At 45.2% G+C, this 16,619-nt stretch overlaps 2 protein-coding genes across 2 annotated transcripts in view; one reads left to right on the forward strand and one right to left on the reverse strand.

Moving 5' to 3' along the window:
- Positions 1–4,841, forward strand: part of F13B (coagulation factor XIII B chain) — a 28,325-nt gene extending 23,484 nt beyond the window's left edge. The window contains exon 11 of the mRNA XM_054713156.1: positions 4,624–4,841. Within this exon, the coding sequence (XP_054569131.1) occupies positions 4,624–4,841 (218 nt within the window). The remainder of the gene's footprint in view (positions 1–4,623) is intronic.
- A 3,007-nt stretch (positions 4,842–7,848) lies between these two features.
- LOC129147087 (complement factor H-related protein 4-like) lies at positions 7,849–13,254 on the reverse strand. The gene is made up of 4 exons (XM_054713074.1): positions 13,203–13,254; positions 11,222–11,398; positions 10,600–10,782; positions 7,849–8,057 (listed from the first exon to the last, which is right to left on the reverse strand). The coding sequence occupies exons 1-4, from the start codon at positions 13,252–13,254 to the stop codon at positions 7,861–7,863; spliced, it is 609 nt and encodes a 202-aa protein (XP_054569049.1). The 3' UTR covers positions 7,849–7,860.
- Between the last annotated feature and the right edge of the window lie 3,365 nt (positions 13,255–16,619).

Raw genomic sequence — 16,619 nt, forward strand, 5'->3', positions numbered from 1 at the left:
CCTGAGCAATAGCACCTCCTATTGCGGGCAATAACTCAGGGCAGGGGAGTCTCATTCTATTGGGGCTGACAGCCCTGAGCAATAGCACCTCCTATTGCGGGCAATAACTCAGGGCAGGGGAGTCTCATTCTATTGGGGTTGATAGCCATGGGCAATCGCATCTCCTATTTCGGGCAACAGGACTGGACTTGAGGATCTCATTCTATTGGGGCTGATAGTAATGGGCAATATCATCTCCCGTTGCGGGCCACAGCCCTGGGTAGGTGAGTCTCATTCTATTGGGGCTGATATCCATGGGCATTAGCATCTCTTATTGCGGGCAACAGCCCTGGACAATTGAGTCTCATTCTATTGGGGCCAATAGCACTGGGCAATAGCATCTCCTATTGCGGGCAACCGGCCTTGACAGGAGGATCTCATACTATTGGGGCTGAGATCCAAGGGTAATAGCATCTCCTATTGCGGCAACAGCCCTGGCCAATTGAGTCTCATTCTACTGGGGCTGAGAGCACTGATCAATAGCATCTGCTATAGCAGGCAACAGTCCTGGCCAATTGAGTCTCATTCTATTGGGGCTGATAGCCATGGGCAATAGCATCTCTTATTGTGGGCAATAGCCCTTTCCATTTCAGTCTTATTCTATTGGGCCAACAGCCCTGGGCAATAGCATCTCCTATTTCGGGCAACAGTCCTGGCCAATTTGGTGTCATTCTATTGGGGCTGAGAGCCCAGAGCAATAGCATCTCCTATTATAAGCAATAGCCATGGCCAATTGAATCTCATTCTATTGGGGCTGAGATCCCTGAGCAATAGCACCTCCTATTGCGGGCAATAACTCAGGCCAATTGAGTCTCATTCTATTGGGGCTGACAGCCCTGAGCAATAGCATCTCCTATTGCGGGCAATAACCCAGGGCAATTGAGTCTCATTCTATTGGGGCTGACAGCCCTGAGCAATAGTATCTCCTATTGCGGGCAATAACTCAGGGTAGGTGAGTCTCATTCTATTGTGGCTGATAGCCCTGGGCAATAGCATCTCCTATTGCGGGCAATAACCCAGGGCAATTGAGTCTCATTCTATTGGGGCTGACGGCCCTGAGCAATAGCATCTGCTATTGCGGGCTACAGTCCTGGCCAATTAGGTCTCATTCTATTGGATCTGAAAGCACATAGAAATATCATCTCCTATTATTGGCAACAGCCCTGTCAAATTGAGTCTCATTCTATGGGGTCCAACATCCCTGGGCAATAGCATCTCCTATTGCGGGCAACAGCCCTGCCTGTTGAGTCTCATTTTATTGGGGCTGAGAGTCCACAGCAATAGCATATCCTATTGAGGGCAACAGCTCTGGCCAATTTAGTTTCATTCTATTGGGGTTGAAAGCACTGATCAATGGCATCTGCTATTGCGGGCAAAGCTCTGGCCAATTGAGTCTCATTCTATTGTGGCTGATAGCCATGGGCAATAGCATCTCCTATTGCGGGCAATAACTCAGGGCAGGAGAGTCTCATTCTATTGGGGCCAACAGCCCTGGGCAATAACATCTCCAATTGTGGGCAACAGCCCTGGCCAATTGAGTCTCATTCTATTGGGGCTGAGAGCCCTGAGCAGTAGCATCTGCTATTGGGGGCAACAGCCCTGGCCAATTTGGTCTCATTCTATTGGGGCTGAGAGCCCTGATCGATAATGTCTCCTATTGCGGGCAACAGGCCTGGGTAGGTTAGTCTCATTCTATTGGGGCTGAGAGCACAGAGCAATAGCATCTCCTATTGGGGGCAAGAACCCTGGTCAGGAGGATCTCATTCTATTGGAGCCAACAATACTGGGCAATAGTACAAGATCTTCCTTCTCAGCGTTGTTGGACCCAATAAAATCAGAACCTCCTGCCCAGGGCTATTGGCCTCAATAGAATGGGACCCTCCTTCCCAGGGCTTTTACCCGCAATAAAATGAGACTCAACTGCCCCATTCTCTTGCCCACAATGGAAAAAAGATCCTAATGCCCTGGGCTGTTGGCCCCAATAGAATGAGATCCTAATGCCCAGGTGTGTTGGCCCTAATAGAAAGAGATCCTCCTCCCCATGGCTGCTTGACCCAATAGAATGAGATCCTAATGCCCAGATTGCTGGACCCAATAGAGTGAGATCCTAATGTCCAGGGCTGCTGCCCCCAATACAATGAGTTTTTCCTGCCCAGAGCTGTTGCCCACATTAAAATGAGAGTGACCTGCCCCGTTCTGTTGCCTGCAATGGAAATGAGATCCTAATGCCCAGGGCTGTTGGCCCCTATAGAATGAGATCCTAACTTCCAGGAGTGTGGGCCCGAATAGAATGAGATCCTAATGCCCAGTGCTGCTGGACCCAATAGAATGAGACCCTCATGCCCAGGGCTGTCGGCCCCAATAGAATGAGACTCTCCAGCCCTGTTCTGTTGCCCGCAATAGAAAGAGATCCTAATGCCCAGTGCAGCTGACCCCAATAGAATGAGAGCCTCCTGCCCAGAGCTGATGCCCAATAGAATGAGACCTTCCTGCCCAGGCCTGTTGCCCACAATAAAATGAGACTCACCATCCCTGTTCTTCCCGCAATATAAAGAGATCCTAATGCCCAGCGCTGTTGTCCCCAATAGAATGAGATCCTCCTGCCCAGGGCTGTTTCCTGGAATAAAATGAGACTCATCTGCCCCATTCTGTTGCTCACAATGGTACAAGATCCTAATGCCCAGGGCTGTTGCCCACAATAATATGAGACTCACCATCGCTGTTCTGTTTTCCGCAATAGAAAGAGATCCCATTGCCCAGGGCTGTTGGCACCAATAGAATGAGAGCCTTCTGTCCAGGGCTGTTGGCCCCAATAGAATGAGACCTTCCTGCCAAGGGCTGTTGCCTGCAATAAAATGAGACTCACATGCCCCGTTCTGTTGCTCACAATGGAACAAGATCCTAATGCCCAGGGCTGTTGGCCCAACAGAATGAGATCCTAATGACCAGGGCTGCTGGCCCCAATAGAATGAGACCTTCCTTCCCTGAGTTGTTGCCCACAATAAAATGAGACTGACCTGTCCCATTCTGTTGCCCGCAATGGAATGAGATCCTAATGCCCAGGGCTGTTGGCCCCAATAGAATGAGATCCTAATGCCCAGGGCTGTTGGCCCCAATAGAATGAGATCCTAATGCCCAGGGCTGTTGGCCCCAATAGAATGAGAGCCTCCTGGCCAAGGCTATTGCCCCCAATAGAATGGGACCTTCCTGCCTAGGGCTGTTGCCCGCAATAAAATGAGACTCACTTGCCCCATTCTATTGCCCGCAATGGAACGAGACCCTAATGCCCAGGGCTGTTGGCCTCAATAGAATGAGATCCTAATGCCCAGGCTGTTGGAACCAATAGAAGGAGAGCCTCCTGCCAAGGGCTGTTGCCCGCAATAGAATGACACCCTCATGCCCAGGGCTGTTGGCCCCAATAGAATGAGACTCTCCAGCCCTGTTCTGTTGCCCCCAATAGAAAGAGATCCTAATGCCCAGGGCTGCTGGCCCCAATAGAATGAGATCCTAATGCCCAGGGCTGCTGGCCCCAATAGAAAGAGATCCTAATGCCCAGGGCTGTTGGACCCAATAGAATGAGAGCCTCCTGCCCAGGGCTGTTGCCCACAACAGAATGAGACCCTCATGCCCAGCGCTATTGCCCGCAATAAAATGAGACTCACTTGCCCCATTCTGTTGCCCTCAATGGAACGAGACCCTAATGCCCAGGGCTGTTGGCACCAATAGAATGAGAGCCTTCTGCTCAGGGCTTTTGTCCCAATAGAATGAGACTCTCCAGCCCTGTTCTGTTGCCCCCAATAGAAAGAGATCCTAATGCCCAGGGCTGTTGGCCCCAATAGAATGCGATCCTAATGACCAGGGCTGTTGGCCCGAATAGAATATCCTAATGCTTAGGGCTGCTGGACCCAATAGAATGAGATCCTAATGCTCAGGGCTGCTGCCCCCAATAGAATGAGACCTTCCTGCCCAGGGCTGTTGCCCGCAATAAAATGAAATTGACCTGCCCCATTCTGTTTCCCGAAATGGAACGAGATTCTGCTGTCCAGGGCTGTTGGCCCCAATAGAATGAAATCCTAATGACCAGGGCTGCTGGACCCAATAGAATGAGATCCTAATGCCCAGGGCTGTTTCCCTAATAAAATGAGACCCTTCTCCCCAGGGCCAGAGCTTGAGCCTGCAACCAAGGTACATGCCCTTGATTGGAATTGAACCTGGGACTCCTCAGTCTACCAGCTGATCCTCCATCCACTGAGCCAAATTGGCTAGGGCAGAGTTTGGAACATTTTTTCGGACTTAAATATTAACTCTAACTAGTTTACTTACCCCTCTCTCTCCAATGCCTGGAAACTTCCAGGTCATCATGAGCAGGCAACACAGGGCTTCCTGGTCTACCAAGGTAATTTTTTTCCCTTTTCTTTCTTTCTTTCTTTCTTTCTTTCTTTCTTTCTTTCTTTCTTTCTTTCTTTCTTTCTTTCTTTCTCTCTTTCTTTCTCTCTCTCTCTCTCTCTTTCTCTCTCTCTCTCTCTTTCTCTCTCTCTCTCTCTCTCTTTTTCTTTCTTTCTTCTTTCTTTCTTTTTTTCCCAGAGCCCTGCAAGTTATCTTTGGATGAAATGGACAGGAATCATTTACTTCTGAAATGGAGCTATGACAATAGACGACTTGTTTTCCATGGCGACTACATTGAATTTGTCTGTAGAAGAAATTCTTATATGACGGAGGTGTCTGCTTTTGCCGTGGAACTCAGAGTGCCGTGTGACAGAGGGAAGCTAAAATATCCAAGATGCGTTCCAAGACGCAGGTAACACGCGGCTTGTTCTACAACTGGCTTTTGTTTTCTCGTCATATTCTTAGTCAAGAGAGTCATCATGTTGGTCAATTTCAGAAACGTTAGGTTCTACAACACGTGCACTTTATATTCATTATAAAGGGAAGCAATAATCCCCCCCACTCTTTTGTTTTGTTAATCCTGAGGATATTTTCCCATTGATTTTAGAAAGAGTGGAAGAGAGAGGGAAAGAGAGAGAAATATTGATGTGAGAGAAATAAATTGATGGGTTGCCTCCTGCTTGTACCTTGACCACGGCCCGGGCCAGGGAGGAGCCCTTGACCAGAATTGAACCCTGGACCTTTCTGTCCACAGGCCGATGCTCTATCCACTGAGCCAAACCGGCCAGGGCTCCATTGATATGTTAGAGAGTAAAAGGGAGGGGGAGAGACAGAGAGAAAGAAACATTGATGAGAGAGACCAGAGCCGGGGATAGAGACTGCAACCAAGGTACATGCCCTTGAAGGGAATTGAACCCCGGAGGGACCCTTCAGTCCATGGGCCGATGCTCTATCCACTGAGTCAAAACAACTGGGACAAATGTTCTCCGTTTTTTAAAAACCAAATAAGCTGCTCGGCCGGTGTGGCTCACTGGTTGTCACAGTTCGATTCCTGGTCAGGGCACATGCCCAGGTTGTGGGCTCGATTCCAAGTAGGAATCGTGCAGGAAGCAGCCAATCAATGATTCTCTCTCATCATTGATATTTCTATCTCTCTCTCGCTCTCTGTAATCAATAAAAAATAGATATATTAAAAACCAACAAACAAACACCAAGCAAGCTCTTAATGATATTAATGAACTCGAAGCATTGCGTGCTGTGGGATACTTAAAACACATTGGCAATTTGCTAAATAAGTCAATTTCGATGAGCAATACTTAAATGTGGAAAAATTAACCTGTGTGTTCTGAGGTAGAAAATCACACTTTCTCCCACTTCCCAATATAGGCTCAGGAATAATTAATAATTAATAGAGATTGGAAATACAATGGCTCTTCTTTCTACTGAGAGGAGAGCACATTAATAACAATAATTAAAATAATGGTATTTATTGCCAGGAACACGTTTCTCTACACAAATTTGGAATCACTTACTGAAGTGTTTCCTCATGGGACAATTTAAAACATATATTTTCCACTTCTTGACAAACGGAAAAATAACTTTTTTTTTTAAAAATCAGAAAAACATTATGATAACACAATACGATGATGGCGTCTCTGTATTTTTAACTGTGGTAAAAATCAGAATAGGAAATTTGTATATGCTGTTTAAATATTTTAGTATATCTTGGCTTTCTAATTCCTAAGAGAAACATAAGTAAAGAACAGAAAAGTGGGGGGAAATGGTGTGAATTAGTAAGTGACGTTGAGTTTATAAAAATAAATTGGTGGCATAATTTTTCCGGTGTGGTTTTATGCTTCATAAAAACCTAGTCAAAACAATAACTAATTAATTATATTAAATATCAAAGGGCTAAGATTGTAAGTAGAAATGATGCTTGTTTCTATTTAAATAGAAATGATGCTTGTTTCAACTCTCTCTCTCTCTCTCTCTCTCTCTCAGGAGGTCATATTATTAAAGAACCCTTTAAAATATGAATGGCAGAAATAGAAACCATATTTTAACACATCGTAAAATCCTTTGAGAAACGTAATTTTTAGAAGAAAATGGTTGGATTAGAAACCTCTAAGTTTTAACTTGCCTGAAGATTTGAATTTCAATTGTTTATGATGAACATTTTCTTTGTCTGAAAATAAAAAATCTAAACAGGTCTCTTTATTTCTAGTTTGATTGTACGTCTTCCATCCATTCTATTATTGATCTTCACATCAAAATATTTCTGTCTTCTATTGTCCACTTCCTTTATTTTTTTTATTGCTGTTAATCCTCACCCGAGGATATTTTTCCCATTGAATTTCAGAGAGCGTGGAAGGGAAAGGGAGACACAGAGAGAGAGAGAAACATTGATGTGAGAGAGACACATTGATTGGTTGCCTCCCACATGTGCCCGGTCAGGGGCCGGGGATCAGGCCTGCAACAGAGCTACATGCCCTTGACTGAAATCGAACCCGCAACCCTTCAGTTCAGGGGCTCACATACCAATTATCACACAGGGATACAACGGACGGGGACTTGCTTTCGTTTGTATGTGTCTTCAACACAACTGAAGAGAAAATAAAAATTCAGGTTCTATATTTACTTAGCAACAGGAATGACCAGGTATTTTGAAGATCACATGTTTAAAATAATCAATTCTTTTGTCGAATAGAAGAGCAATGCCTCCTAAAATGCCCTTCTCTGTAAAACCATGCCCATGGAAACAGACTGAAAACTGCCTCTTCCCTCAGCGATGCTTCAGTCCAGGGATCCGCCCTCTGACTCCAGTGAGGGGATATTGTAAAGGAGTTATTTTCACTTACTATTTTAAAAAAAATACATATTTTTATGGATTTCAGAGAGGAAGGGAGAGGGCGAGAAAGAGAAACATCAATGATGAGAGAGAAGCAGTGATGGGTTGCCTCCTGCACGCCCCCTACTGGGGATCGAGCCTGCAACCCGGGCGTGTGCTCTGACTGGGAATCGAACTGTGACCTCCTGGTTCATAGGTCGACCCTGAACCCCTGAGCCACGCTGGCCAGGCTCACTTTACTATCTTCACATCTCACTTTTGGTTGTACTATATCCCCCAGTATATTCTAAGATATATACTGATTGTGTAAGCATCCCATTCAATAGGCAGAAAGCCATACAGTTACCGCCATTGCTGTTTATTGGTCCATCGGCAAGTAGTCTAATCCTTCGATGGCGAATAATTATTGTCTTGGTACAAGTGTAAGCAATGATACTGTTTACTTTAAAATTAAAAAGAGGCTAACATATTGCTTGTATGTCCTTTGCAATATAGTGGGAATGAGCAGGCAATGCCAGAAGACTGGCAAGCTTTGAGCAAAGAGCAGTCGGTGGGGCCGGCCACATATCTGGCGCAACAGGGCTTCTTCATTCACATCTGGGGAACTCCACTGTCCCTTCCAGACACATGGCTTGAAATGATGCCTCTGACGTCACCGCCTTGTGTCCCGATTTGCACATAAATTCCACGATATCCCCCGTTTTTACATAATAGGTTTTGTCATCTTTCCCCTTTAACCGTATGTTCTTTTCATTCAATTTTTCTTTGGATATTATGCATGGTTCTGAAAGTAGAAGAAATAAATAAAAACAATAATCTTTCCTTTTAGGGACTAATAAAGCTTCAACCTAATGATGAGTTTAGGTCAACATAAGACGATGAAGTTATCGAAAGAGCTGATGTACATCATCAACGTGGGCCGAGTCCTGTCCTCCGCCCCGGTCTGTGGGCCCTCACAGCTCCCCAGCAGGCAGCTGCTCTCCTCACACACCAGGAAGCTGAGGGGAAGGGAAGGTCAGGCGCACCTGTCCAAGGTCACAGAGCTCATCAGGTGGACGATGTGTGTGGACCCGGCAGTGTGACCCCAGGGCCTTGGCTCTGTCTCTGGGATGTGGGCACCCACAAGGTGACTTCCTATTCAGTGGACATGGGAGCCTGCTCCTCGGTGGCCATGGTTCTTCCTGTCCATGTCCCATCAGCTGGCAGTGGCTACAAATGCTCCCAGTTCAGTCTCATTCTGCTGGGTTAAAGGATGCTAATAGTTTTCTCTATGCCCACAAAACGGGGAAAGAGAACCATAGAAAACCACACTATTTCTAGTAAATATTCTTCTATTAAAATATCCTATATAATAAAAGCCTAATATGCTAAGTGTCCGACCTTTTGTTTGAACGTTCAACCAGTCGCTATGATGCACACTGACCACCAGGGGGCAGACGCTCCAGCTGGTAGGTTAGCTTGCTGCTGGGGTCTGGCCCATCGGACTGGGCGAGATGGGCCGGACATGCCCTGGAGCCCTCCTGCGGTCCCTCCATGGCCCCGATCATGCACCAGTGGGGTCCCTCTGCCTGGCCTGTGTCCTCTCGCAAGCTGGGACCCCTCAGGGGATGTCGGAGAGTCGGTTTTGGTCCAATCCCTGCAGGCCAGGCAGAGGGACCCCAACGGTGCACGAATCCGAGGGACCCCACTGGTGCACCAGGCCTCTAGTAACTATATATACTTGATAATATATTTTTATATCTCTATATCAATTAATCTATGCATCCATCTATCCATCTACCTACTCACATCCATTTATCATATATCTATCTATCTATCTATCTATCTATCTATCTATCTATCTATCTATCTATCTATCTCTATCTATATCTATCTATCTATCTATCTATCTATCTATCTATCTATATCTACCTATCATCTATCTAATCTTCATTCTTCATGGTAAAAGCAGGCTGCATGGATGCAAGGGTAAATACATAGAGAATTTTAGAATCCCTACTTGATTATGAACACATTTATCTACGTCACTATCCCCCCTGTGCCCCTATCTGTAAAATAAGTATAAATATTTTCTTCTTCAGAAAGTTTTTTTTTAGTGACATGAGGGAGGTACTAGTTTATTGCTATTGTAATGTGTCTGTAAGCATCATTTCATATATTATTCTATTGCTTACAACCTTGTCTATTTCCTGCAGGCAAGGTGCTATTGCATTGTGGAAAGTATTACATGCTAACCATGCTGATTTTCTTTTTTTTTATTCAATTGAGTGGGGGTGACATTGGTTTATAAAATTATATAGGTTTGCAGTGCACAATTCTACACTGAGTGGCCAGATTATTATGATCTCTGAACGCATAATAATCTGGCCACTCAGTGTATATCCTATATAACAAAAGGCTAATATGCAAATTGTCCCCTCGACCAGGAGTTCTACCAGCAGGCAGGCTGGCCAACTACCCATGTCCCCTCCCCCTGGCCAGGCTGGCCGGACCCTACCCATGCACGAATTCATGCACTGGGCCTCTAATATATATACTGAGTGGCCAGATTATTATGCATTCAGAGATCATAATAATGTGGCCACTCAGTGTATAATGCACCATCTGTATATTGCATTGTGTATCCAACACCCAAAATCACATCTCTTGTCATCATATATTTGACCCCCCCCCTTTATCCTTTACTATCCCACTCGCTCCTTCCCTCTGGTAACTACCATCCTGTTGTCTGTGTCTATGAGTTGTTGCTTGTTTGTTATCTCTATCACAGACCTGATTTTATGTCCTCAGAGAATGGTAACTGTTTTCTAGTCCGGATGTTTGGAACAGATATTGCGTGTGCTGTGAAATTCGTCTTAGACTTGTCCATCTACTCAGTCCATCAAACTTGAGGTTTAGAATTTACCTTTGAAACTCAACACTTTCCCTCCCATAAAATCTAGCTTGGCACTATTTCTAGACTATTCTGACTTGGGAATATTAACTTTGATTTCCGGTCTTGCTGCTTACTGGGTTTGCTATAATCTCCCATGGAAGGGGACACATACACCGGGGAGGATGAGTCAGGTATGGTCCACAGTGGAGTCAGTTAATGTATCAGAATGAGCCTCTCTGAATGTTCCTGTTTAAAGGACCATCTTCCATTGTTCACATAGGGATTCTCCAAGCTCATAGCCCTACACATGAGTCTCCGATGTGAAACATTGAGCAGGAGAGCTGTTGGTGAGCACAGTTGTAGACTCTGACTCCATGACTAGTAGACCGCACGCGAGCTCATAAACATGACCCTCATGGTCTCAGGATCCAGAAGATTCTTGAGAACTTACCTATGCATCTCGGGGGTTTGGACCACTTTGCATAACTACAGATTACATCTGTAGAACCCCAGAGTTCATAGTAGGCCTGGCATTGGTATTCCACTCTTGACCACGGAGGATACGCTTTTAGTGGGAAGGAAGTGATGTCTCCATTGCTAATCTCTGGAGGAGGCCCACACTTGTCTGCAGATTCTGAAAAAGAGCATTTTAACTGTTGAAGAGAAAATTGTAGTTTTGTTGGAAACTATTCATGTAAAACTGAACAGAAACTATTGTCCCTCTTTTGCATTTTAAACCTTGTAACCACCATGTTGTTCAAAATGCCTTAGACCAGTGGTCGGCAAACTCATTAGTCAACAGAGCCAAATATCAACAGTACAACGATTGAAATTTCTTTTGAGAGCCAAATTTTTTAAACTTAAACTATATAGATAGGTACACTGTTATTAACTTAATTAGATAACTCCTAAGCTGGCCTTTGCTAAAAACTCAAGGGGCCAAAGAGCTGCATGTTGCTCGCGAGCCACAGTTTGCCGACCACGGCCTTAGCCCACCCACACTCAAGCAAGGACTCCATACATATAGACTTTTCAATTCTTGGAAAAGGAAATGCTGGAATCAAAACACTTACTAAAGCAGGTTGGCAAATGGGACCAGCCGTCCTCACCACACACCATGGAGCCGTTGGTGCTTCCATCTCTATTTTCATAGCCATCCAGGCATTGGTAGTCCAACGTGTCATTGAGTCGAAATGGTTTTCCGGTGAATACGGCTCTGGCATTCTCAAATATTGGCATGTCACACTGTTCTGAAGCAAAACAAAGGTGACCATTGTATTTCTAATGCCGAATCAAGTCCCATCTAAGAAAGAGAAGCTCATCAGTTTGTGTGGATAAGTGAAGTTTCAGGTGGCAACTCTCTGAGTCCGTGTTACTCTGGGCTGGACAAGTTATAGAACAAGAAGACTAGATCTCCTTACCCATCCTTTCTGCTACCATTCAAAACATCTAAATACAGGTTAGGAACCTTCCATCTGATCTAGAGAAAGACTGTAGTCGTATGATCCACGATCCATGTATTTATATAAAGACCTTCTTTTTCATAATGACTCCTGGAATAGAAAACTTATCCATATTGAGTATAAAAACGAATGGCCAAGGGTACAGCTTTTTCACTACAGGGAGCCCCTGAAATGGAAAACAATGTTTTAAAAATGTAAGAACTGATATCTCCTTGGGTTCTTTTAAGTCAATCATCCCACCTTCTGTCGCATATGGTTTAGTTTTCCTTGAAAACAGTTTTATTTTTTAGTATCTGTAGATGTTCTTACTCTGCAAAGGTTATTGAGTGAATGAACGGTAAATAATTCCACCCGTGCACCGTGTGTAGGGAAAGCTGGACAAAGAGCCTCCTATAGCTGCTCAGGCTGTTGTTTCGCACGGGGCTCAGATTCCTGAATTCCAGTTCAAATCAGTGATCACTGCTTTTCTGAAACACGCAGGGCTCCAATGAAAGGTCAGCTCTACTAGATCCTGATGTATAATGCAATGACTATAACAATTATTCTCTCATTTCTAAATGATATCCATAAAGCAACTTACAGAATCCTGTCTACTTAACATGTGAAAGCCAGATATGACTACATGTAAGAGCCCTCATTTATAACTTCATAGCATTAATACATGCAATCATAGTCCGGCCGGCAAGGCTCAGTGGTTGAGCATCAACCTATGAACCAGGAGGTCATGGTTCAATTCCGGGTCAGGGCACATGCCCGGATTGCGGGCTCAGTCCCCAGTAGGAGACAGCTGATCGATGATTCTTTCTCATCACTGAAGTTTCTATCACTCTCTCCCTCTCCCTTCCTCTCTGAAGTCAATAAAAATATATTTAAAAAATACATACAACCATAGGTGAAATGGTTGACAGCAATATATATGTGACATTGGGCAACAGTGTATTTATTTTTAATGTAAGCTATATTTTAAATTCTTCTCCAGTGAACACACAGCATGGCTTCAGTATAAATGACTCAAGTATTGTAAATTTAACCTCCGTTTTATTGAACACTAGTAACATTCATGACTTACTGTCCGCTGTTACGTAATTCAATACAATGATATAATCTATTTGCTGTCAAAAAATTAGAACAAAAAAAACTAAAATATCTTTGTTTTGGTTGTTGTTAATCCTCGGCCAAGGATATTTTTTTCCATTGATTTTTAGAGAGAGTGGATGGGAGGGAAAGAGTGGGAAAGAGAGAGAGAGAGAGAGAGAGAGAGAGAGAGAGAGAGAGAGAGAGAGAAAGAGAGAGAGAGAGAGAGAGAGGAAGAGAGAAACCTATGTGTGAGAGAGACTCATCGATTGGTTGCCTCCTGCATATCCCTGGGATCGAACCTGCAACCCCTTCATGGGAAATCCAACTGAAGACCCTTGGGTGTTTGGGCCCACACTCTAACCACTGAGCTACACCAGCCAGGGCGAAATATGCCTTACTTTTAAGACAAAGAAGACTTGGTCCATTCAGTTTGAGAGTAGACACATAAGACCTTTCACAGAAACGAGTCTGGTCTCAGAAAATGACAGACTGGGTCATGGAGCTGTTTACTTACTGACAGGGATGCATACGGGAGGAGGGGACCAGCCGCTCTCCGCACAGGTCATCGTATTCTGTGGGTTTGGAAGACCGTAGCCCCGATGGCACATAACGGTTCTAGATTGGCCCTGGACATACCTTTCTTCAGTAACTGGGGAATATCCATGTATCAAAGACTTGAAAGAACATTTTCCTAGGAATTGTAAATGGGTAATAAGAGATAATAAATTCGGTTAAGACATTAAAAAATCATCTTTGCAACATTTAAGTTAGAATGCCTGAGCACCCAAAAACTACACATAGCTTGAGAGGAACTAGAGTTGCCAGCAAGTGTTTTTTAAAAGAGAAAAATCAGCCGAAACCGGTTTGGCTCAGTGGATAGAGCGTCGGCCTGCGGACTCAAGGGTCCCAGGGTTCGATTCCGGTCAAGGGCATGTACCTTGGTTGCGGGCACCATCCCCAGTAGGGGGTGTGCAAGAGGCAGCTGATCCATGTTTCTCTCTCATCGATGTTTCTAGCTCTCTATCCCTCTCTCTTCCTCTCTGTAAAGAATCAATAAAAATATAAAAAAATAAAATAAAAAAAAATAAAAGAGAAAAATCAAGATGAAAGATAATCTGTCATTTTCCCAATTAAACTATGAATAAAGGACATCACTATTGTTATAAAGTTTTTATTTTGATCTCCCATTTTCTTTTTTTTTTTTTTTAGTTAATCCTCACTCGAGGATATTTCCCCATTGATTTTTAGAGAGCGTGGAAGGGAGAGGGAGAGACAGAGAGAGACATCGATGTGAGAGAGACACAATGATTGGTTGCCCCTACATTAAGGTGACCAGATTTTAACATTGGTAAAGCGGGACACCATTGACCGGGGCGGGGGGGGGGGGGTGTTCTTTTAAAACGCCGCGGGACAAATTGTTAAAAAGCGGGACTGTCCCGCCAAAAGCGGGACGTCTGGTCACCTTACACTTGTTTAACTAGCTTACTAGCACGCAGTAGGATGTGTATCGTCTGAGAGACAGTTACAAAATGTTTTCGTCGTTGCCAATCCCCAAAAATGCCATTGTTCATTCAGTCCAAACAATGGTGGTCGAATTCTAACAACTGATCAACAATGCGAACTTTGATAAGCAGTTCTCGATAATCAGTTCTCAACAATTATTTGTTACTAGAGGCCCAGTGCATGATTGAATCATGCATGTGTAGGGTCCCCTACATGCTTTCGCTTTTCGTGGTGGAGCTGGGTGCCTGTCCGCTGGTGCACCAGGCCTTTCAGAAACCTCCGGCTCGGCGGAGGCTTCTGAAAGGCCTGGTGCCGGAGCAGACAGGCACCCAGCTCCCAAGCTTTTGATGGTCCGCGGCTGCTGAGGGGGGCTACCCTGCTGTTGAGAGGTGCAGGGGGTTGGACTCCCGCCCCCTGCGCCTCTCAACGGCTGCTGAGGGGGGCTGCCGCGGACACCTGGCTACCCTGCCGTTGAGAGGCGCAGCTGGGTGTCCGTGGCAGGCCCCCTCAGCGGCCGTGGATCTGGCCGTTGAGAGGCACAGGGGGCAGGGTAGCCCCTCAGTGGCAGCGGATCCGTGCCTCTCAATGGCCGGATAGGCCACCCCGAGTTCCGCCCCCCAGCCTCCCGCTGCCCAATCATGGGCGTAGCGGAGTGATGGTAATTTACACGTTACTCTATTATTAGATAGGATTATTAAAGTTTAACATTATAAAATTAACAACAATAATATAAAACTCATATCCTGGCTAAATAGCCACATGGCCGCCGAAAACCGTATATTCCCTTCCCGTTCTCCCGCCGTTCCCTAGCTTGTCGTGCATTCTTTCCAAAAATCGGGATTTTTTTAAAACGCCGCGCGGGACGCGGGACAAATTGTTAAAAATTGGGACTGTCCCGCCAAAAGCGGGACGTCTGGTCACCTTATCCTACATGCGCCTTGACCTGGGCTGGGAAACCTGCAACTGAGGTACGTGCCCTTGACCGGAATCGAACCCGGGACCCTTCACTCCGAGGGCTTTATTCACTTTATCCACTGAGCCAAACGAGCTAGGGCAGTCTCCCATATTGCTAATGAGGAGTCTATCATAAAAGAAAAATCCTACATTGGTCTTCTTGCTCATAGAGCGCCTCCCTCGACCTTGTTGTACTCATGGTTTTCTCTCTCCACTGAGGAATGTTTCCATGTGCACAGGATGAAGGGATTGGCTTACTGAGGCAGGGTATTTCCGGTGACCATCCATCTTGTGTGCAAGTCATGACCCCCAGGCTGGTTTGTGAAGGAGGCACATAGCGGTAGTTACAGAAATAGGCTAACGATCGCCCTACATATACGGGAAAGTGTGATTTAGATGTATCCGCATGAAGCAGCCGTCCATGTTTTATTTCCGGAAATCCGCAGGGTTTCGCTAGCAACGAGAACAAAGAACGCACGGTATGAATAATGTTTTGCATTCACAAAAATCCAATGAGAGCTAAATTGTTTCAACGGTGAATTATATCCCTTTCTTATCATACAGATAATAGGCATTGCATTAGGCTTTCTAGGACACGAAAAGTTATAAAATTCAGATGATGTAAATAACACTTGTTTTCTGAACATTTCACAATATATACGAATATGGAATCATAAGAGGGTATACCTGAAACTAATACTTATATGCCCACTTTACTCTAAACCAATCAATCAATAGACAATAATGTTCCTTGTCATTGTTATGCACACTGAGGTCTGTGTCACGTGGTCACGGCCTCCTCTTTAAGGCACCTGACTGTCCACATTCATTTGGCCTTGGCCTTGAATGAACACTGAGCCATTGACCTGTTCTGTGTATCATTTCATTTGTCACCCATGGAAGATCCAGCTTAAGTGTGGGCCCATTTGACAATGAACTGATATACAAGGAACAGCAATGAGATTGTAGAGACAGAAAACACTGGGAAAGGGGCAGTCCCCCAGGAATAAAATTCCCTGTGGACTGAGGAGCATGAGTGACAGGGGATGGCTTTAGAAGGTGCACAATGTCCCCCACATTCATCCCCCTCATACAAGGGAGCCCCGTGCCCCTCCCTTGAGGGAGGCCTGACTCAGGGACGCTCTTCTGAAGAGTTCACGTGGCTGAGGGGACCGTGTGTGACCAGGTCATCAATGCTCTGGAGGCGCCTCCAGGGCCCTCAGGTCACTTGCTCTGGGGAGGGTTACCTCCACTCAGGCCACCGATGGAGATGCCCAGGTGGACGGATGCGACCCAGAACCAGGCAGCTAGCGGCTCCCAAATGCTGACCCCGCCAACACTGACACACGGGGGGCTGTTGTATGAGGCAGTGTGTTCGGGGACGTTTGTTACCCAGACATCAGTATCTAATGTACTAGGTGTTGACTGGTAGTGCTCTTACCCAATATCCTAGGTCAGATAGTAGAATTATATT

The sequence above is a fragment of the Eptesicus fuscus genome, chromosome 24 (assembly GCF_027574615.1).
Source record: "Eptesicus fuscus isolate TK198812 chromosome 24, DD_ASM_mEF_20220401, whole genome shotgun sequence".
NCBI classification, from domain to species: Eukaryota; Metazoa; Chordata; class Mammalia; order Chiroptera; family Vespertilionidae; genus Eptesicus; species Eptesicus fuscus.

Excerpts from the sequence above, each read along its gene's own strand:
- LOC129147087 (XM_054713074.1), bottom strand. The coding sequence starts at position 13,254 with ATGACCTGTGCGGAGAGCGGCTGGTCCCCTCCTCCCGTATGCATCCCT. Across the intron at positions 11,399-13,202 it reads TCCCGTATGCATCCCTGTCA|AACAGTGTGACATGCCAATA; the intron begins GTAAGTAAACAG and ends GTTTTGCTTCAG. Across the intron at positions 10,783-11,221 it reads CCATTTGCCAACCTGCTTTA|AATCTGCAGACAAGTGTGGG; the intron begins GTAAGTGTTTTG and ends GCTCTTTTTCAG.